Below are 24,784 nucleotides of genomic sequence, written 5' to 3' on the forward strand. Positions count from 1 at the left end.
GTTAGGGAGTATTAAGCTTTAGGTAGCTCATCTTGGTGCTGTTGCTTTGCTATTTACCAGGGCCATGCACAGGACCTGTTAGGAGACCAGCAGCACTTGGGAACTCACTACTGCAAAATAATCTTATTTCTTTCTAGTCTGTGAGTCAAGAGCACTCTGGCTGGCTGCCCCCAAAAATGAAGCAAAAGCCGTCGGAAAGCTATCATCCAACTCCATTTCATCACACAAACTTTGCCTGCTGCTCATACTGAAAGTAGCAGAGGACTTACAGACTTGCGTAATCAGGCAGTAAAATAAACATGCAATTTCAACACCATCATCTCTAATGTCATACCTATATTTGTGTGCATGTTTTTAGATGGGAAAGTGGAGGTGACAAAGGAGAGCCTGAAACTCTGCACCATGGGTCCAGGAAAGGTGTTTGGAGAGCTGGCTATTCTCTACAACTGCACCAGGACTGCCACTGTCAAGAGTGAGTTTTCACAGACACCTGGAAAAACATCCAAAGTGCTTGCAAATGTTAAATATCCATATTTCCGAGGTGACAGATGATGTCACCTGTTCACACACATAAACATCCCCTGCAATCTATGGGTATAAAGGGATCAGGATTCTATCATGCATCTAAAATAAAAGACCTACATCAACAGAGAGAGAGAGGGATCACATACTCTGTATGAACATGTACATGGAACACAATGAACACAGCATATTGAAACACTACCCATCACCCGTGTCTGCTTTTTCACAACAATCCAGTTAGGTATTTTTCTAGACTCCCAGTAAGCTGAATCTCAAGGTTTACTGCTTCTGCTTCTTCATGTGTCAAAGCTCCAATTATGAAGGATGCAAAGTAGGTGAGTAGGTGGTCAATCACTATACTGGCATTTTGAATGGCCGAATAGAGTAAGGAGAGAAGACAGAGGAAAGACAGTACAGATGGTAGACCATGCACATTTGAGAACTAGTGTGTTATAGTTGTGTCAGGATGAAAAATAGTGTTTATGTGAGGAAGGAAATGGCGAATACCTAGAAATGTGTCTTTGGGATGGAAAAAAAAAAAAAAAAAAAATATGCAAAAGGTGAGATGATATGAGATAATGTTTGCGGTGTGAAAGCGCCAGTGTACATACAGCTAATGCATTTTAATTAAAAACACAATGGATGCAGATCAGTATCAGTGTTACACTTGCTCATACTGTCATCATTCAGATTGGTACAGAAATCCATAGTCTGTGAGCTTTGGGATTTTTCCCTGGTTTTGGGGGGGGGGATGATCTATGTGCGACCTAGGTAAGAATGAATGCATGAACTGCTTCCCCTTTGTGCCAGCAGACCAAGGCGAGTTCAAATGTGGAGGAAAGAGTTGACACCAGTGGGAAAGAGGTTGCACAGCCCTTGCAGACCCCTTTTATGTCCCGTGTTCCTCTAGTCCTGACCAGCTAACCTGATGGAATTCCCAGTCCCCATCGCTATGGCAACAAGTGCCTAAAGGGAGAAAAACCCACTCTTATGGGACAATATATTCCCTTTTCTCAACTGTGACAGTGTCTGTCTTTTTGTCTGTTTCCTTCCTCCATCCCATTTGCCTGAATCCTGTCCTGCCATGATCTTTACAAGTATATTATCAGTATTTTTCTGTTGAGGTGGCTATTTAATAAAAAAAAAAAAAAAAAAAAAAATCAGCATGGGAGGAATGATGAAACTGTCCACATGAGCAGATGTGTGTTTATAGCCTAACAGGGTCATTGGCACTGTCTTTGAGAGTCACAGTTGATTTAATGTATGTCTCTGCACAAGAATGTGTCAGGGAATGCCACAGTAGCTACCAGAGGTGATGGCTTTCAGTGGAAACTACAGTATGCAGCTACTTCATGAGTGTGAGTGGGGGTTGAGCTTCTAGTCAACCAATTTAATTTGATCTGTGTGTGGAACCCTGTAGGAGGTTATATCCTCGATGTAATTTCAATTTACATTGCATGGTCTCCAAAGTTATGTGCATGAGTAATTACAGCACATCTTGGAGGAATTTAGATGATGCTGATGTAGACTCAGTGGGGCTCATCCATAAAAATATGTATAGTATTTCCTTTTCTCTTTCTGCAAACGTAACTCACTTTATAATGGCAATATTGCTAGCTGTGATAATGAAGAGATTATTGGATTCTGTCACCCATTAAGAAAACTCACCAAAACAATTAGGAGTGATTATGTGCAATGGCTTATTTAGAGAAAATGTGTGCAGTCATGCTTTGAACAAAGTGAATTGAACAGCCCACCCAACCAATAACAACTCAAAGCTTTGTGGTTAGGTAGGTATATTGATGGTATTTCAACTGTTTTCTTAGCTTAAAAGGTGCAATGTGTAAAATGTGAAAGATTTAGCAGCATCTAGTGCAACCTTCTGACCCCACCAACATATTTTTGAAAATTATATTCAATTTCTGACAATATTACACATTGTTCCAAATATTACATATTGAACCTTTAAACCTTGCACATAAATGCTAAAGACAAATGTTTAAAATGTGAATAGAATTTTAATGTCAGTCTTTCTACTAAAAGCACTATAATTTAGATACAGCATATCCATTTTAACTTAAATTTACTTTAAGTTAGTGCCACCCATTTCCAAAGCATACTATGCAGTTAAAGATTTTTCATTGTGTTTTTCCTATGTTCCAGGCATCATTTGTTTCTATTCCTGGCAGAATATTGACTTGAAACTGACTTGAGTTTGGCAATTCAGAGTGAGCTGTAAATGGAGCTGCACTTAAAACAGTTTCACAACAAAGGAATAACATGATTTGGACAACAATAAAAGCAGACATAACGTTCACTAAGATAAATTCTCTTTCACAAACATAATTTTCAATTCTCTGCATGTTTCTTATTAAACCATACTAGTATGAATGGAAACCAAACAGTGCATGGAAAGAAAAAAAAAATTGGATTGGCTGGCAGTAAGGCATTACATTTGATTTCAAGTAAAATGTATTAAATACGCAAAATCACTGCTAAATTGATTAAATTGACGTAACACACAAAACAGAAGGCTCAGTAAATAAATATATAATACCTACATTCATATGCGTAAAAGTGATTTAATTGGTAATTGTACAATTCGTCCAATTACACAGTTTTATGTAGATGTAACAAGGATTCTCAAATATACAATGAGTAGTTGGATTTGTATTAATTTTTGTATTCACATGACTGGAAATTCTTGAAGAGACTGACAAAGATATTTGTTTTCCACCACTCCCCCTCCTTTTGGTTCCTGAGTCAATTTCATATGTGTGCACTTGCTTATACTCCATCAACCAAAATGGATACTCCCAGCAGTAATGGCAAGTAAGTCTTGCCCTAACTTGAGGAATTCAAGTAGGCTGTGTAGTGCCCCCAATAAGTTTCACCAACCAATATGTTATGTTTCGTTTCAGGATACAGACACTTAAGTGTAGAGTTATGGCCTCAGTTGGGGTTTGGCTGTGCTAATCTTGACAAATGAGGTAGGATTTTACATGCAGCCTGAAAACTGTTGCCTGAGACTCTGTTTTCAAAATGAGCCCCCCTGCCATCAAATCCATATCACATAATTTTCACATGATGCCAATTGGGAAGATTCTGGCCGTATAGAGAGGAAGAAAAGGGTAGGAATGAGATACAAAAGGGAGAGGTGATAAATACAGGAGAGCAGTGACAGCAAAATGAGAAAGCCATCTCAAGGGAAGTGAGACAAAATTGGCATTTTTTTCTGCACACAGACAAGACAGAAGGACAGTGGCCTGCAAAAAACATTCATTTATAGAATCAAAATGTCACTGTTTCATGGAGACCTGGAATTGACAGCATAAAAGGATGCAATTCAGCATTGTTGAGCAGAAAGCTGTGCGTCAACTAACGGTACTATGTGTCACTGCACCACATGACAACAGTGGGAAATATATAAAAGAATATTGTTTCCCCAGGTCCAGCCTATTTCATGCCATCTGCTTTATTTATTCATCCATGCATACTGTCACTAGATTCTAAAGCATAATAAAAGAGTATTCAATAATAGGGCAGCAACTAATAATTGTTTTAATGGTCAACAAATCTGTCAAATATTCTGCCAATTAATCATTTAAAAGGTTATTTAGGTGGTTAGGATAGTTGATGGTGAGAGAACATAGCACATACACACACAAAAAAAAAAAAAAACATTGCTCAGTCCAGGAGACTCCGAATGATTATCGGGAATCCTGACATGGTTTTCAACCACTTGTCTCTTAGAGACTGAGGTCACTGCCAGTCATTCCTAACATAATCAGTGAGACTGATTATCTGTGTGCTCCATCTTAATGATAGTGGTGGAAAAAGCAGCCTCAGACGTCACTGCAGAAACTCAGCTGTGCACTCAGTTGGGATTATATTGAATGCTTTGTCATATGACTAGTTTATAATAATAACTATGTGATGATTCATTTTTAGAAGCACTGGGCCATTTAGACCTTTTAAAAGGGAGATCCAGGTGAGGCGGGATGCAGCGTGCATTTGAAAGGAAATTCTATTTAGCGGCAGCCATCAAGCACACAGTTGACTGTTTGCCAGCAGTAGGCACACAGCATGCACACACACACACACACTTCCTCTCTTTTTAGTATCTGTCACTCACTTGCGTACATACACATACAAAGAGAATTTTGTATAGTTTAATCAGGGTTGACAAGGATTTATTTTGATGATAACACAACATAGGGTGGCCATACTTAGTTACACACCACCTCTTCCACGCTCCCATGCACATTTGAGAATTAGGAATGATCTGTTTAAAGAAGCATGGCCAAGTAAATGGTAACATTAAAATGACTGGAAACTAAAAGACTGGGAATTAAAAACAAAGCTTTTGCATAGGAAGTACTTTTGGAATAGATAAATTCCCTGTGCTGGTCAAAGCTATTATTGTCTTCTGTTGTTTTTTTAGTGTACTATGCAAATCAAACAACCAATTACTCAAATTATTACAGCCAATATAAGAATGTGTGCATCAATACACACACACACACACACACACACACACACACACACATCTGTCACTCCAATTAGTAGCAGCACAAACTAAAGAAATAAGATCAATGCTACTGAAAAAGGGAGGGGGGGGGGGGGGGGGGGGGGGGGGGGCGCTAGCCTAAACAACTCTAGGATCAGAATGTCTACCATGTCTAGTAAACAGAATCTTATATTTAATGGTGTTAAATAAAAATTAAATGAATGTTAAATGAACCCATTTGGAACATGGTGGTGACTGGTGGTGGGTACTTGGGCTGATCTAACAGGAACAACAGATGTTATGCATATCTAATGCATACATGTATTAGATGCATATTGCTGTCAACTAACCTAAACATAGACGCTATATACTGTGCATCAGATATTCTTCTACATTTGACATTTCCTTTCTTTTAGTGAGCCCCATTAATATGTTATCTCCCCCAGATAATGTGGACTTGAGATAAAAATGAAAACACACATCTTAATTAATATGATGGAAAATTTTCATTCCCCATGCATGGCAGCCATCCAAGTTAAAGCTGAATTTGTTCTTCAAAATTAAGGGCTTTATTTTTATAAGGGTGCATCCTGGGCAGCTCAATGAATTCAGTCCTATGAGGTTTGCCTGCTGAACGTTAAGATCGTCTGAAAGCACTCTGAAACTTATATAAACAGCAGGTAACTATACAAACACAGCATAAGTAGATACATGTTGCCGAAATACTTCCTGTTGTATGGTCTTCAGCCTGCATTTTTAGCCTCTGATGGCTGCTTCAGAAGTAAAACTGCACGCTCAGAAGATGTAACATGACAACTATCAGAAACATAATGTTTAGCTATGCCTGGGGATTATTATTCATGCATACATTCGTATTATTAAAAAGAGCACTTCACAGTTACGGCATCACAGGAATAAAATTAAGCTACATAAGCAGCATTGTTCTGAAGACTTCTAACAATGGTCCCTGTAAAAAGCGATAGCTCGGCTGTATAAAAACCCTTCCTTCTGTTGGGGTTTGGGGAAACAGTCGTCTTTATAATCAGCCTGACAGAGGAAAATGTGCATGTAGAACACTGTCTGCTCAGTCTCGGGAATCACACTGTCCACTGAGTGACAATGTTTTGGCAGAAAGACATAAGTTACAGGTTCACCTTTTTTGGAGAACCAGGCACCAAATTAAACATTTTGACTGGTGCTGAAGGCAGAAAATGCCAGCCTTTTGCTGAAGACACCGTTTTGTTTAAATAATAAAACATGTTGCTTGTACGACTGCCACTGTGCCCTTTAAATCCTACCCTCCTAGCTTTAGGTTGTGTGCGTATGTGGCTCTGATCTCTTCCATAATTATTTTGATGATTCCTATTCTTTTTGTCAGTGAAATATCTGCATTATCTGTGCATCACAAAAGAGTGTAAATTACTTACAAAACATTCTTGTTGCGTTTCAAAACAGCAGGCAATATTTTCACTTAAGACTTAATCACATCCAGCCTTTCTTTGTCCCAATCAGTGTGGCTCCACAACGTCATTACTCTGGTTTGGACTTATTTTACATTTGAGTACTGCTCTCATGTCAGATCCAGTGCAGAATATCAAGTGCCAGCTATTTGCCCTGGAGAAGAACAACAGTATTTTATATGACTTTTTCACAACGATTAAAATCAAGTGAAAGCAAGATGTGTAAAAGCACCCTACCAGCAAAGGCCATTACACTGGTGCTTTTAGGAAGCCAGACTGAGTACTTCAATTTGCATTTCAAATGTGCAGTTTCCTGTAAATTCATCTGAATTCTAAAACAGTGACACAGCTATGGGGCCCTCCCCTAGAGTAATAGTTTTCCATGCTAATGTAGTAAAAATACTAGTGTGAGTGTTTCTTCTGTTTTACAACAATACCAATGTAGCAAATGTTAGCAGCTACATTAGCCACATTTAGCATTCAAGAACACAGTATAATGCTGCTAATGATATAATGCAAGTATAGCTGCTGGACAAATGTTTAAGGAGAACGAGCCATAAATGTGGGTCTGTGGAGGTACAGCAGGCCACTGTGGCCTCTGCTCTGTGGGTGACAGCATCATAGCGACCTGTATTAGCAACTAACCAGCTGGGTTAGTAAGAGTGGACAAAAACAAGAAGTGTTTTCTGTGACCTGATGTGTTAGCCCCAGGTTAAGCCTCAGGTATACATTTTATAGTTTAATCTGAGACCTCAATTTTCATTATTAATTTCCAGTCACAGCTGCCTCAAAGTCAAAATCAATTATTTAAATGTTTTAAACCTGGTGAATGCTTACAACACTTTCAGTTTATCTACAGTTGTGTAATTTTAGATGTTTTTACAGTCATGGACATAAAGTTGAAAAACAGTGGACTATATCTTTAAATTTAGCAGATGCTTGCTAGATAGATATGCAATAATCATCTTCCATTTCCACTGGCAAGTCATTCCACACTTAGTGTTTTGCTCAGTATTTGGACAGACTGTACTGTTGAATAAATTGTCAAATGACTTCAGACTTCTAGTGGCCAAGAATATTAGAAATATATAATGTGCTGATTCAAAACTATGCAGCTTTTATATATAAATCAAATTAGATTATTGTAAACTCAGGTTGTTTTTTTTTTTCTGTGAACCTGTGCACCATTATTATACAGGGCTGGGTTGTGAAGAGCTAGAGATAAGGGCTTTTAGGAAAACTAGTAAAGTCCACAGGTTTTTTTGTTTTGTTTACAATCTTAGGCTACTCACAATAATGAGTAAGCTAAGCATAAACATATAAACACTAAAATGAGAGAAATGGCAAACGAACTATAAAGGTTATGTGAACATGCCACATCGGAATGCAGACAAGCAATTAGACAAGCAGAGAAATATAGATAACATCTCAAATTGCACTAAAGAAAGAGGCCGGAATTACTAATGACTTGAAAAAAAAAAAAAAAAGCCCACAAAGAAGCATCTCAGATGCTGTGACTGACATGTCTATAATGATGTCCCAATATTTTGTTGAAAAACCTAGGGCACCATCATTGTCCTTTCATCGCCTTTCACTGATGTGTGCAGAGAACAAGGGGAATTCCATGACCAGGGATCAACAAATTATTGGCTAGATGAAAAAAGAAAAAAAAAAAAAGGAACAGAGAGGAGAAGACAAATAGTGCCTTTGGTAGACAGAATTCCTGTCCAGTGTGTATGTGCATGTGTAAATGGTTGCCCTGGTGTGTTTGTGTGCATTTGGACTGTGGGCCCCTGCTGGTGCTGTTGTCATGATTCTCAGCTGGAGAGCAGGTGTGAGCCCAGAGCAAGAGGCTCTTCTGGGGCTCTAGACAGCTTGGAAGGTTAAAATAACCAGAGATGCAACCTCAGAGAGCAGCATAATATAGTCAATAAAAAAAATAATAAAAGGCTGCACACAAACTGCTTTTCTTGGAAATATTTTATGCTATGCTAATAGCCTAATGTGACAACATTGACAGGCTAACACATATAAACATGAATTTTGCTGGGGGATAATCCTGGGTAACTGGGGATAGCTCTGTACTGAAGGATTTATTTCCTTTCTGTTCATTTGGTATTACCTAGTGGACATTTGCATTGCTTATATATTTTTTAAAAACAATTTTGCTGGAATTGTATCTGGGTATCTGTGGCAGAACATGAGTCAGGTAACTTTGTAGGACTGCTTCTCTTAGCTGTATTTTAATTTAGGTGGTACTTGCATGTAATCTCATACTACAGCTACTTAAAAGGTAAGAACAAACACATCCATGCAGCATTCATACCACACTAAGACACATTCTAGCTAGGTAGAATAGAGATAATGGCACTTAAAGGTTCAATGTTCAATGGCACTTAAAGGTTCAATGTGTAATATTTAGAATCAGCTATTAGCAGAAATGGAATATGGCATTCCTTAATATGTTGTTGCTCATTTGTAATCAATGGAAAACAACCACTGCATTTTCTTAATCTCAGGATGAGCCTTTTAAATCTACATAGGAATGGGTTTTTATTAACAAAGGAAGCCATGTTGCACCACCATGTTTCTACAGTGACCCAAAATGAACAAACCAAAAACTGGCTCTAATTGTAATTTGCTTTAAAGTTAAAGACATCCACCGTACTCTCCCCTTGTGCCTGGAAACTGGGGGGTACTTAAAAGGCTGCAATCTACAAACACATAACTAGATGCCACTAAATCTTGCAAATCTTACACAATGCACCTTTAAAAAGAGCTCCATAAATTTCAACACATGTAGCTTTACAGATGTTATATAAACTATGATCTACCTAAGTCAAAACAAATCTGTAATGGAGCCGTTTCTGAAGAAAATGTCTACAAATGCCTGTAGTCAGTAGTGTGGAAGTAATTTAGGTAGACCAAAATGCTCCAGTAACTGAAGATGATAGATCACGTTTAGAAAACTTAACAGTAAAAAATTTGCTCTTAAAGGAGCTAATAAATCAAATCACCTGCAGGATCACCACCCAGCTACCCAAGTAAAGATGATAACTGAGTTAAATTACATGCCAAATTACTTAATGCAACATTGGAGGCTGTAGGGAATTAAATATATCACAATAAATGCCATAGCAGTAAGAGTTGAGCTTTCAGTACAATGTAAACAAAGCAGCATGTAAAGTTAGTCTATGGAACATTGAATGTTACATCTTGTTGCTTCCCCCTTTGTCTGTGTTCAGGAAATGATGGGGTTTATAAGTTAATACGCCAGGAGTTAAACACTAAAATAACATCAGTAGCTTGGAGACTTCCAGGCAGTAGCAGCTCTACCTCAGGTCCAAAAGAAATGCAGAAAGAATACACAAACCAAAAACACAAAATCATTTTGTGATCTAATTCCATTTGTTATTTTCAAAAGGGAAATACAGACAGATGTTTACATAGCAGTCACTTTATTTTAATTCCAGGGGAGAGGGGGACTTATTTTGTATCATTTGGTTACTGTATTGTCTCGGTTTCAAAAGGCAGCAATAAATAACACATTAAAACCTAATGAGTTTTCATGTAATTTTATACATCAGTAATGTGAATTTAATGAAAGCATAATTGCAACCATGGTTATTCCTCAGATTATAATCGTACCGACAAAATCCATAATCGTTGATAATGTGTGTTACATATTTAAATGTAAAATGTGTCATATTTTTCCATTTTTCAACTGAAACCACAAGATAAGTGTGGTCCAGTGGTCCAGCCATTTGTAGCCACACGGCCATATTCACTGATGTCTAGTCAGTCAGAGTGAAGGTTCGTCCAAGAAATAATGATTGTTGTTCCGTAACTGGTGAAAAAACATCCTGTACAGAACATGCTGTATGGCTGGCAGTGAAGAGCAGGATTAGAAGCAACACATTGCTTAATACATATGGATGAAGCATATTTTTTTATCTACTGATGACTAATATTAGCTAAGTTTTGCTTGCTCTTTCAGGTAAACAGGTAATCGTGCCCCTAATATTTCCTTTCCTGCTTCCATCAGTTTTCAGACACATTTTTCTTTGTCAAATCCTGCTGACCACAAAAAAAAAAAAAATAAAATAAAATAAAATAAAATGCAGTGACATCATGGTCTGATGTTTGGTATTACAGAAACAATTAAAGCAACTAACCAATTGAAGTTCTACTTGCTGACTTTCACCCTTGCAATACTGAGCTTACTTTTATGCCCCATAAGCAATGGATAATTGAGAACTGTTTTATTTAACACTATAATTCTTCTGGCTTTATTATGTGTAAAGTGCAGTTGCTGTGTTTTGAAGTAGGATAAATGCACCTTAATAATGGCTAAAGACAGAGGATGGCCTTTGAAATTTTTAGTTTTAAATAACAAGCGCCTATATCTACTATATCCAAGGTGGGTGCTAACACCTAAAATATCTTCATTCTTCTGCATTAATTCAAGGTGCATTTAGCCTACAGCAAGGCTAAACAACTGAATTATATACATAATGATGGCAGAAGTATAGAAGTTTATACATAACACTAAATATTACAGTTTTTTCACTACTATCCATTTCCTCATGGGCTGTAGACATAAGGAGCAGATTTTGGACATCTGGAGAGAGCTCAGAGTAGAGCCTCTAATCCTTTACATTGAAAGGAATCAGTTTTTTAAAAAGTTATGTTAATTTCCCTTTGCACAAAAATGTGCTACAAATTAAAATCCAAAAACACAAAAATGTACTTGGTTGCATCAAAGGGTTAAGTGATTTGAGTAGCTGATTTGGATGCCTCCTGGGTGCCTTCCAGTGGAGGTTTTCCAGGCACGCCCAAGTTTGTAGGAGGCCCCGGGATAGACTCTGAAACCACTGGAAGATTATAAATCTCTGGGAATGCCTCAGGGTCCCACTGGAGGAGCTGGAAAACTTTACTCACTACAGTAACAACAAAACTGGAGTCACAAATTATTAAAAGCCTAATAAAAAGATGTGATGGGAACCATAGCCATAACCTAAGCCTAAGTATAAAATATAGGGCTTCCCCAAGGCATGCAAATATTGCCAGTAATGAAGGCAGCAAATTGACTTAGGCTTAGATCATGGCTATGGTTCCCATCACATCACATCTGTCAAACCCAAATTGCACACAAAAAAACATGTTGCCACCATGTTTTTCTCCTACAATCAAGGTGAACATGTGACATGTTAATCTGCATCCAATTTCTGTGCATGAATACAATTTTCTCCTAACCGCCACACAATTTAAAGATGCAAAGTTTACAGTGGCACAACTCGTAATGATAAGTGTCCAAAATCTCAATTTAAAACTTAATATTAAGTAAACAATTTCTATAGCGATATATCTCTCATTGTGTATCAGGAATAGCGAATGAGTGAATTAAAGTGTTTTGTATACAACCCACATTGCCATTTAAACTACTACAATTGTGCGAGTATTGGTTGCTACTGGCAACAGCATGTTAAATTGAAACTAACTGCAGGTGGCAGAATAATAACACTGTAAGAGCTCACCAGTAGGCTGGAGATAGAGAAACTGGAGATTAAGACAAATAAAACAGGACACAGGTTATTATGTAGTTTTGAAGTTGTAATTTTTAGGTTATCCCTAATATTTTGAACATGGTAAAATTGAATTTTCCCAAGGACAACCCTTAAACAGAAAAATATTTGTAATCTCTGAGCCACTCTTTAGTTTGATTGATGTCTGGGTAGTGATACCAGAAACTGAACTGAATGCAAGTCTCCAGCAGAGTAAATAGGTCCCTTGTCAGAGTAATTGCAGTCTCTCTAAAAAATGAACACAAGTGGCATGCACACATATACAAAGTGTGTATGCTGGCATGCAGTCAGTCACTCACACAGACACAGAAACTTATTCATCACGTTCTGGCAAAGCAGTCAGGGGAATTATCGCTCTGGCTTCGCTCTGTATTTTTGGGTGCAGAGATTTGATGTTTTTGCCTCAGCGGGGTGCAAAACATCAGTTTTGACTGACAGAAAGCCTGATGAAATTTCACAACAGCACAACGAGCCATTCCCTTGTTGTCAGAGCTGAAAAAAAAAAAATACTCGTGTTTGTAGTAATTTTACAGTAGGCACTTTGGTTCACTTATTCAGTAAGATATTATGACTATTATTACATGACTAAAGCCAGATGACAATGTGTGACGCATGCTTTTACACTGCTCTCAGGATATGGCTGACAAATGAATAATTTGACAGTGTGGTGTTTGAGTTGTCCGGTTATACTGGTTATATGGAGAAATGTGTTACCTGATACAACCTGAACCACAGCCTAAAAATAACCCACTTGCTGATGAATAGCAAGCGCACTTCATTTCCTCCATTTGATTTTCTACAGCCAGGCAGTTTGAAATTTATCAGGTTATTCAAACTGATTTCCTCTGTGACGAATTGTTTCTGGTTGATTGTCTATAACAACGAGGACAATAATTAAAATTTATCTCTCAGCCTAATGAAAAATAAATTTACGCTGAAAAGGTCATTTTTTTTTAAAACTGGTGGTCAGATGCAGTGGGGAGAGGAAATCAATGTATGCTCTTTTGTTCCCTCTAAAAGAGTAGTCTGTACCATTGATAGTATCAGCTCAGTTAGCAGTGCTTAGCTTATGATGCAATGACATTTTTATAGAAAAGAGAAAAATTACAATAAACCCATTCATCTTTGTGCTTCTACGTTTAAGTACAATGAAGACCAAACAGCTGTCACTATTTTAACCATTTTATTTACATATCCCCAAAATGAACATTGCTGCTTCATTTCACTGAAGCAACTGTCTGCCTGTTGACCCTGCCCCACAATCAACACCCAGCATCAGCAATTATATATCAATATTACTAATTATTAAGTCTATTAATTATCACTCATAAAATTGTACCACCGCTGTACCACTCAAGTGGTTCTTTTGCCTTCTTTTGTCCGAGAATGCAAAATTTTGCCAAAATACACAACGTTTTTTGTAAAAGGTATGATACTGATTGAGCACAGATTCCTGTTAACACATATCCCTATTTCGTCTTTTTGGCTTTGCCAGCAGCATTAGTCTAAGGATCTCTATGTCAGGCTGTTGGCCAGTCATATGGTCAGCTGGTGTATACTTCAAAGCAGAAACATCGCAAAACTACTAGATGGATTGCTATGCCAAATATTGATGATTCCCCAAAGACAAATCTAGCATTGCAACAATAAATCATTAAAACGATTATTAAAATAGTTGGCATCGAACGTATTTATTGATTAGTTAGGTCTAATGATGTAGATGTTTGCTGCAGCACACGGTGCCAACATGAGCAGTTGCGGAGATGAAATGACAGAAGTGGAGAAGAGTAAAAGCCACAACTTTCTATAATTAAGCAGTTTTCACATTGCTTTGTCAATAGCGGTGGTGCCTCCTTGTTCTTGTTTTTCTATTATGTGAGAAGATAATCAGTCATTCAGTAAAATGTTTATGGTTCTCAGGCCAATTGACACAGTAACTTGTGCATCTCATTAAGCAGACTTGTGTTTTATCTCATTTTTGTAAATCCAAACTGACTGGCATGAGACCTGTGTCTGTCAAGGTGACAAAATGTCACATACACACACTGCTGTTCTGATGACTGAATGCGTATTGGAGTTGGTGTAGATTAAAGGTTGCCGTTTTCACATATAAACCCCAGGAAAGAGACGGTCTGTCAGCCGCTGGCTCACACCTCTTACGAGAAATGTCTGGCTAATACCCAGTCCGTGTTCCTCGGACAATTACGTTTTTACATGCAGCTTACCAGGATAATGTCTAGTAATGTTGAACTGTTCAGGTGCCATTCACGTTTGCCTTCAGTATGAAATCCTATTAAATAAGCAACCTTTTTATTTTATTTGTTGTTTTATTTTTTATTACATGCGTGGCAAGCTCAGTTAAGGTTCATATTTTGAAAACAAAATGTTGAAACGACTTCTTAATATTCTTTTCTAAAAATCTGATTAATCAATTAAGTGAAAACATAATCAACCAAGAGTTTTCACTTATTCACTGTTCCCAGATGATGAGTGACTACTGACCATCCTAATGCGTAATTTCATCTGTCTCACCGTCTGGTCAAAATTTAATAATACATGGTTTTCTGTGCAAAACTAATTTACATTGGCAGCTGTACTTTATGCATAGTGATAATTAGCAAAATTAGCTTCCTCTGGCGATAGATCAACACATCCATCTTTTATGGTGAAAATAACTGTTTTCTCTCTTCTGGTTTATTCCAAATTAATAATTTGGACCAAAACCGTGAACTCAAAAGGTACAATGTGTTTTTTCAGTTAGTTACTCCATGCAGCATACCAGGGGAGAGCAAGAGGCATGGATGGCGTGTGGGATGACGTTCATCTAAATATTTTTTAAGCAATGGTTGCTCCATAATCATGGGTTACTGAATATGGCACGACTATTAGCAGCGGGAGAATGCATGATTAAGCCAGCTAATTTATGAGTCAGTGAAATGTTAAGTTGCCATACAAGCACATGCTAGCACCCTAAGAAAGACTGGGCCAGTTCACAAACTATGCAAATCACAGGTTGTTGTTTGGCATAATAACTTTAGAAAGCTATTACACCTTGTAGTCATTGCCAAACATGGTCCAATGTATTTGTTTTCTTACAGTGTTATGTTCCTTTAAGCTTCAATGATAGTAATTATAATTAAGGCTGTAATTATGAAGATAATTCTTCTGTTTTCCTCTTTCTTTAGGCTCTGTGACACTGCCTACCGTAAATGACCTGTCTTTCTTTCTCACGCTCTAAAGGGCTCATCCAGATGTAATCAAACTTGGCTGATGTTATTAATGACTTAGGGGGAAAGGAGATTACACTCTTCCACCCTGCGGCCCTGACAGCATTGCTCTCTTAACGCCTTCCAAAACAAGCCATGTAGGAAGCCTCGATGGAGTACAGTTCACGTGACTATGGGATAAATGTGACTGTGTGTGTCTCAGTCAATGAGCAGAGTAAAGTGAATGGGATTTTTTTTTTTTTTTTTTTTAAATTTATGGTAGGCAAGTGGGAGAAATTAAAAATGTTAAGTTGCAGGAGTAAGAAAGTCACATCTGACAGCACAAAAGGTTGTTAGAGTGATGGTGAAAACCACTTCTACTGCCCTCAAACCCAAACATTACAACAATATGCCAGAGTGAATATTCTTACGGTGACTGGCCTCACTAATTACTTTGGAGACATCACTTACTCTGTCACAGCTATATAACCCCAGGTTAATCATCTAAAAGTGCTAAAATGATCATTCAGTCAAGCACATACTAATAATAATAATAATAATAACAGCACAAAAGGATTGGTGGAGGCAGAAACCACATTACAGGTGGTCTTATATATTAAAATTTGTAATAATAATTAAAATACATAAATAAAAAGAAACATAGACCACATTATTATAATCCCCCTCTCCAGAATTTTGGATTGTGCAAATGACAGATGCCTTATACCTCATCATGAGCCAGACAAGAGTTTTGAGTCATTGCAGACTGCATTAAAATACAGTGCCTCACAACAGAAATCAAAATTACAGTCACTGCAACACAAACGTTTGGATGTTTCCAAAACTCATACTCAATAACCAGAGTTCAGAAAAGAAATGTTCATCTCATCCTACATTTATAGAATTCCATGAGCAAAAAAAATAGATTACAAGAACAAACACATACAGGGCATCTGCATAATGCCCTGGGCTGAAATTCAGTTACAGTGAATTATAACTTTACCAAATGAATGTGTGACTCCTTCCACTGCATATGTGCCTGTTTTCCTCTGGCTTAAACACAGATACTCTCTATTGAGGCCAGGCATGCTAAAGAAGCAGGTTGTTCAGTTTTGGCAGTATCGACAACAAACACCATATCCAAACAGCAGGGTTCCTGCTCTATTCAGGAAATTATTTTCCACTATGTTTCCAGGATTTCAGTGACATAACACATACGTGTTGATCTAAGGCTCTGTAACTAGAGGATAACTGCTCAGTAAAAAGGTTGAACTGTGAGTGATCATTTAATGTGCAAGGGAGTAACTGGCAGATTAACCAATAATAAAAGCTATAGTTAGTGGTAGTCCTACAACTAATAGTAATACATGATTGTTCATCTCTAATCAGTGGTGAGATGCAGTCTGTCCACAGCAGACACATATGCTATGCTGAATTTTGTAATTGTCCTACTTAAAGTTAGGAAATGAGACATGTACAGTTCTTAATAATGCTCAACACCCCCCCCCCACACACACACACTATTAATATCTCAAAGCTGACATATCTTGAGGTAAAATAGGAGAGCAAGCATATCACATGCAAGTGGTGGAGCGTTAAATTATAAAAGTGCTTTTTCGTATTGATTTTATTTAACCTTTTTCTAAAATTCAGAAAACACATGCTGCATTTCAAAGGACTTTATCTGGTGGCGACCCTTGACAGCAATAAGCAGTATAGATAATGGATGGGTGAACAATAAAGTACAGCACCCACTGGTGGTATATGACACGCATCAAAACAACAATTTTTGATCTAAGCACAGACGAGTTGTTGCACTTTATAATGTCACTTTTGCGGTGCTAAGGAGAACCATTTTTTTTATGTCTTGTTACTTTGCCACGTTTCCATGTTGCTTGAAACAGACACATACATTTTAAATATTTTACCACTGTGACAACAGGAAAACTGAAAGAAATGCTACAAAGACTAATGAATGAGCATATTCAGTCTAAAAAGCAACACCGGTCTAGTCCAGTGTATTTTTCATGTGCTACATATGATGTGCATTACATGATGTGGACAAGATTAACAGGTGTTACCAGCTGCAGCAACAATGCAATCCAGTTTAGAGCAACTAGCCTTTACTATGTTCACTACCAAGTTCCCCAAAGTAGTACTTGTGGTCAGGCCTCTACTGGATTACTGCATTAAACTACACAAGTGTTTCTCCTTTTTTTTTTTTTTTTTTTAAATCTACCTCGGGTATACACAGCATATGCTTGCTGGTTTCATGTTGCATGCTTTTACAATCCACCACTGCATGACTGTGAAAGCCCTTATCATTATCCCACTGGAACAGCGCACATCCCCATTCCTCCAGACCTTTCAGACAACATCCTTGTATCTCTGCCTGGGGTGTTATGGGCATCCAGAAAGCTGTGGAGCTAGCAACACACAAGCAGTAAAACACTCATCTGCACCCTCACTACAGGATAACTAGCTCCCTAAGGCTCACCACAATTTAGTCAAGGCTCAGAATAATACATTTACCTACTGCAGTGCACTGTAGGCTGCCTACATATCTTATTTCCCAGTGTCCTATACTCCCACTTTCTGCCAAAACACTCCTTTGGACACTCTATAGTGGGCAATGACATCTACCTCCCAGTTGCTTTGGGGTAAAATTAGCAGGCTGATCTAATAATTTCTCACTAGACATATCTTCATATACCAGGCCTGTTGGGTCTGCAGTCCAGCATACCCCCTATGGAAATAACCTCCTAGATGCTAGACGATGCAGAACATAACTACAGATAGATATTGTTGGAGTTACTTATTTTATTATTGTTGTTTTTTTTTTTTTTTGTAATGCCTTTGCAAAGCTTGCATGGTTGAGAAGAAATGTAATAGTGTGGAATATGTGGCCCTGGACTCTGGAATCAGTGATACAAAAACAGTTTTGTGTTTTTACTTAGTGTGACGGATCATTGCTTAAGGTTTATTTGTGAATAAGTGCATGTTTATATGCATGTACACAGCAGCACTTGTGTTTATATCCAAGAAATCATACTTCTTTGTGTGCATATCTGTGCACCCAGACATCTGTCTGTATACTTTGTCAACTATGTGTTTTGGGATTCCTATGCCAAGAAAGTGTCTCTATGTAAAAACAGTGTCAGGCTATATAATGAGGACATTTCTCTTGTGGTCTGGACCTATTTTTGAAGTGCTGCCAAACCCTGGGTCTACAGAGAGATAAATCTGGTGTGTCTGTGGGGGGGGGGGTGTGCATCAATCAGTCACATACACGTACATACAGCGCATACTTCTTATATGAGCACAAGTTGTTTTGTTGTTATGCACTGATATAAATTCATTACATATCATTCATTAACGAAATATTTATCAGAATATCAATGACATTTCAAATGTACGATAACCCAATTCTGGCTTATTTTCTATGTAATGTAGAAATAAAAAAAAAAATCAACATAAAGAAACTAAATTACAGAAGAAATCACAGCACCTCTCTATGCACAAATATCCTCACTATTTAAAAGGTAAGAGTTTCTCACAAGGATATTAAACTGTAGGTCCAGGTCCAGCAGACATCCTTATGATGTGACACATGCAGATTCCCTATCTGCAGCATCGCCATGGAGGAGAGTGAACAGAAAAATATTTTTTCTATAAATCAATAACTAGACCACAAGTACCAAGACTATGTTTTATCTTTAAAAGTCAAGCAACAGACACACATACCCAGAAGAAATACCAAGCAGAGTGTTATCAGATGGTTTTTTTCAAACATTACTACATGTCTCTGTGGCCACAATGCTCTCTAGGGATCTCCAGATTTATTTTGGGGCCAGCTTGTAGATTGTCTCTATCTTCTTTCTTATTATTCCTCACAGTCTGCTGCACCACTGCACAATTGAAGCAGTGAAGTCAAATATACAGGCAACTGTGAGCAATGCCTTTTTAAAAAAAATAATTATAATAAACTGGTATGAACAACGTGGAGTTGTTGAATTTTGGGAGTGGCTGTACAATGTCACTCAGATAAAATTTGGGAATTTGATACTTCTTGTTATAAGATTTTTGCACTAGCAACCCAATTTTTCCAGTTAAATGAGTTTGAATGGAAATACAGCATGACATTCAGGTGTGGGGTTAGAGGTCCATAAAAATCCACACAAACTGCGCTGCAGACAACAGAAATCTGTTGAGCTGAAATATACTGTCATCATAATTGACTACAGAAGATCTCAAAGAAATCACTACTAACAGTGAAATGATAAGAACCCTTTCTTTTGGAAAGACCCAACCCCCCATTAACCAACAGCAAGGTTTTTTTTAAAAAAAACAAAAAACAAAAAAACATCAGCACAAGTTTCGCTCTTTAAAGAACTAGATGTAAAATACTTGAGAAAGTGTTAGAGTGCAGCAAACTGGACATCTCTTGCACTCAAATTCCATGTTATCCATCCAAACCAAAAAGAGAAATCACCAAAGATGAGCTTATCCATGCAAAGATACTACTAAAGGAAAACTACTTTCCAAAAATACTGTGTAATACTGAGTAGTGCATGGATGAAAGTTTGTGGAACAATACCCAGTATGAGGCAAGTGGCTAAAACAAATAGCTTTTTTTTAAAAAACTGCATTCCAAAACTTTAACGTCAAACTACTCCATGTGTAGAGCGTGTTATGCTTTGGAGTTGTGCCTCAGGGCCAGCACAGATTACAATCATCGGAGGAGCAATTAATTCCAAATTGTTCCAGGAAATTCAACAGAAAAACTAAACATAACTTCTGTCTCTTTGATAATTGTCCTTAACACAAAGAACAATCAGTAACTAAGGTCTTAAACTAATAATAAAAAAAGTCAGACTGCTGACCTTAAACCAATTAAAATACTCTAGCATGACTTGAAGCAAGCCATCCATGCAAGCTATTCCAAAAATACCAATTAACTCCAACAGCTGATAATTGTCCAGAATACCTCCTCCCTCCTAAGGCTCATCAGCAGCTGCTGGATTATGGTTACTACAACTAAAGGTTCACAGATTGACAGACATCTTTTTTTTTTTTTTTCTATTTTATGTACCTTCTTACGTTTCAAGCTCAATATCAAATATTGTGAAAATATATGCAATGCAGTATTTTCACAGTGTTTATGCACAAAGCATAAAGAGGTTGGTTTTATTATTTTGAGGATAAAAATTGTCTGTCATGACTTTGCTTATGTGTATTCTTCTTGCCAGCTCTAACAAATGTGAAGCTGTGGGCCATCGACCGACAATGTTTTCAGACCATCATGATGAGGACCGGTCTCATCAAACACACAGAGTATATGGAGTTCCTGAAAAGGTGAGCTACCAGGGTAAATTGTCCCACAATGACAGACAAATGGTCTGAATAGAGCTTTGATGTGAAATGTAATGAATGAATTAACAAAATGAATTCAGGAGAATATGTCTGAGCTGTTTCTCACAACATTCCTTCTCATTTTTGCTAATACATTACATAACTCAACATTAATTTGTGGTGCGTCCCTGACAGCGTCATTTATCCTACTGGAAAAATACCTTGTACTGTTAGAGTCTTTCTTTTACATTCATATCTATATGAGAGCCCCACATCCTACGCACTTCTCCATAGAGAAGCCTATTATCATTTAAAAGGCCTGTAGACTTTCTTTGGGCCTGGATGGAGTATAGGATAAAAGAAAGACGCATCAAAAGATTGGAGAGTGGTGTGCAGTGATCAAGATGCATGAGATGCAATTAAGTATAAAGCTCCCCCATGCCCTCTCTCTTCAGCTTTCTTGTTTTTCTATTATTCAGTTTCAGTCTTAAATAGGAAAACTATACATTGTATTCCCTGTATATGCAACACGATATTTTTTACATGACTTGTTTCAGGACATACATTGGAAGTTTCTACTGTTTTCACACATGTATTACTGTATTAACAGTTGTATGCAAAGGTTTGTGCAAATTAGATACTGTGCTGATTCTTGAAGTGAAAAGTAAATACAGTAATAAAAGAAAATAAACTCATGCAGACATCTAAAAAATTAAGACTTTCTTCAAATATAAACACATTTTGTGAAGTTAAACTGAATTGAATCTTTGTGTACTGCAAGGGCTGATATATTTTTAGGCTCTCCTGCATGCATAGGGTTTTCAAATTTACCCACAGATTTTTGAGTCTGGGGATGGCGAATGGTGTTTGTTGAAGTAGTTCATGGTGGATTTGGAGGTTTTGGAGCATTGTGCTGCTTTAGAAGCAAACCTCTTTAGTTTGACATTCTTGATTCCCTTACATTTGCATCCAGATTTTGCAGATATTTCTTGAAGTCTATCCTTCTTTCCATCTGTACTATGTTTCCTGTGCCACTGGCTGTCACACAACCCCGAAAGCAGAATATTTTCAACCAGTGCACTGATTTTCTCCAAATACACCTTTGAATACTGAAGATGTTGATGACTTAATGAAGTTCTTAGTGTTTTACAAGTGGCATGGGATCCAAATTGCATGTACTACACAATTAGGCTACAAATGAAAGTGGAATTTTAAAAGTCTCTTTGCCACAGCTTTCGCTTGAAAATAATAAATAAAATACATAAATGTCCCAGATGTACAAAATCCGTTGCATATAACTGCATGTTTGCATTTTAAGATCTGAAACCATAAATCCACACACTGAATTGGACCATTTCTTCTGAGCAAAACCTAATGGATCAATCTTGTCATATCCAGTTCAGCTGTTTAGGGCAGGTGGATGGACACTAGCTTTTTACTAAACAAGCACCACAAAAAAAACCAAAATAGGTCTATCTTTTATAACAACTCCTTTGACTGTGCCAAAATGAGTCATATAGAGTTATGCTCTTTTGACCCAACTAGTCATTTTCACCATTATTTCTGCCTTTTCAAAAAAGAGAAGATGGTTATTATCTGCACAATCACAAAATGTTGCTTGTTCAGAGAACATACACTTTACTGGATTTAGTTTGCGTTAAGCAGTTGAAAATAATGACAAGTATTGTTTTTCCTGGTGTGGACATGTCTGTATTTTCTTTGCAGGTCAGTCACAGAAAAAGCCACTTTAGCCCTTGCTCTATAGACAGTGGCCTTTCACCAGATCTTCTGGCATAGTATACCAAAAATCTATTTCAGAACAGATAAAAACATTCTCCTTTCTGAGACTGTAGTTATGTCGCTGACCGCTTCAAAAACAAAACATATGTTAGCTCCTTCCTGAGTGTAAGAACATATACTGTGCTGCAGCTGTAAACATTTAATAGATTTACATATTTCTTGGTTTATAAAGAGTTAATTTGTTTTCATTTATAAAGGGTTCATTCATCTCAATACTGTTAGTTAAATGCTGTATATTCCTTAGTGTTGCTAGGAGTAGAAGTGTAGTTTATGTATAAAAAGGGACACATACTTGTCCCTGTGAGTATTTTACTCACTTGTTAACTGCTAAGGAATTTCATTGGTTGTAGAGGAGGAAAAAGTTGCACAGAAACCCAGGACTATGTTAAAGACAGAAGATTTTTATATTCTCTCTTCCTAGAATGCATTTTAAAATTAAAACACACTGCACTGGGAGGAATAACTTCAAACATAGTGTCAAATGAACTGACTACAAAAACACATATTGCTTTATAAGGTTGGTGGACTATTAGACTATTACTCAACCCTCTACTCCCTTGCACTGTAGATAAAGGTCTAGCCATAAGTTGTGGAATAAAAGCAGACAGCATTCCACCCAACAATTTGAGGAAACACATGGAAAATGAGCATGTGAAACGCATTACTCAAACTCCAAAAAAATTGTCACTTTTCATCACTGTTTGCAAGGTCATCAAAGCAATTGTTAAATTATATGTTTTATGTATTACTCATAACCACACAGTGACATGAGTGTTATGATGTTTGAATGATTAAAATAATCAAAAAAACCACATTAGTAAAAACTGCGATCCCCCATTGGTATTGTATAACGGATTAATTTGCTGAAACAATTAAGCTGTTGGATCAGACATTTACTAAAACAGAGGTTCTTTGTTTTTACTTAACTGCTCAAGGGCTGAAACTATGTTACATGTAGCATGGCCTAGCTGGTTACTTAATGCCTCTGCTGACAAGGCAAAAACACAAAACTCAGAACAGTGGCTTGAGCCTGGGTTGGGGGCCGAGACAAGATTGCTCAGATTACTGTAATAAAGCATGGGAAATCAAGGGGGAGAGAGAGATGGAGAAAGAGAGAGAGAGATGATATGGGGAGATATGCCCTTTGTTCACCAACACGGCTTATTTTCTCTCCTTCTTGATAAACATTGGGTTTTATTTAGTAGGCTTGACAAAAGGCAGATAGCGTTCACCGAGGCTGCCGGGAAGCCAACTGAACAAACATTACATCCTCATACGGGCTCATACAAACTAAGGACCTGATGCTGTGTAACTAGACACGCTGTCCAATTTATGCTGAAAAATGTATACGCATAAACTCTAATACAGTCTGGAGAAAAACTATGCCAAAACAATGTGGATTTGCTCTTTTTGCATAATTTTCATTTTGTTCACGTGAGGTCTCAGTTAATACTACTAATGCTAAGATGCCAGCTACAATGCTGGTTTTTTTTGTTCTCACAAACTCGAAACACTTGATCATTATGCAATCATTTTTATAGCCTTCTATTTAAAAGTGCTTTCTTTTCTTTCTCCTGCAGCGTCCCCACATTCCACGGCTTGCAGGAAGATATTCTGAGCAAGCTTGCAGATGTCCTTGAGGAGGTAAGTGCTAAAGCTGCAGATGCCACAGACAATCCAAGCCTACTCCACACAACAATTTTAACTGATTTCCAGAAATTCAGTTCTCTTGCATTGAGGAGGATGTCAGAACGGGAATGAGGGTATATTTCAGATAATGTGCACTGGGTGAAGGTGGTTGGAGATGTTTTTTGTGGTTTAAATGGAACAAAGGGTGCACAGGTGGGATTTCAAAGCAATTGTTGCTGTTTAGTATGTGCTCAGTGTGGTGATGTTAAACTAAATGGTCCAACTGCTGCGAGACCTGCAAAAATTCTCTATGCTACTACTATTTTTTTTTTTTTTTAAGTTTTACTGCTTTTCCCTGTTTCCATAGATTTCCATTCATTTACACAGGTATGGAAATCACCCCACTCTTAGGATTTGCTTATGTTATAGAAAGTGAACAAAATATTTTCAGTTTTTCAGTTCTATTATCATAATGTGGTAATGCAGCACCTGCAGATTGATTTAGAAAATCAGTACTGCATATTTCCCTAATAATAAAGCTTGAACACACTTTAATGTAGACTGTGTTTCCACACTAAGAGATGCAAAATCACTGGTAGGTTCTTTTAACTGCAGTTTGAATGTTTTATTCACTCAGGGGTGACAGGGCACATTTTGAGATGTGTCTCAATATCACACTTTCTACCCATCTGCACACCACTTTGTTTGATGTTTTCTCCA

General features: G+C 37.4%; 1 protein-coding gene across 2 annotated transcripts in view; it reads left to right on the top strand.

Moving 5' to 3' along the window:
* The window catches only part of LOC113132124 (cGMP-dependent protein kinase 1), a 69,254-nt gene that overhangs the window by 23,333 nt on the left and 21,137 nt on the right, over positions 1-24,784 (top strand). For both annotated transcript variants that reach the window (XM_026309987.1, XM_026309986.1), the window contains exons 3-5: positions 359-472; positions 20,533-20,638; positions 24,016-24,079. In XM_026309987.1, coding sequence (XP_026165772.1) covers positions 359-472; positions 20,533-20,638; positions 24,016-24,079 — 284 coding nt within the window. The remainder of the gene's footprint in view (positions 1-358; positions 473-20,532; positions 20,639-24,015; positions 24,080-24,784) is intronic.

Source organism: Mastacembelus armatus, chromosome 15 (assembly GCF_900324485.2).
Source record: "Mastacembelus armatus chromosome 15, fMasArm1.2, whole genome shotgun sequence".
NCBI lineage: Eukaryota > Metazoa > Chordata > Actinopteri > Synbranchiformes > Mastacembelidae > Mastacembelus > Mastacembelus armatus.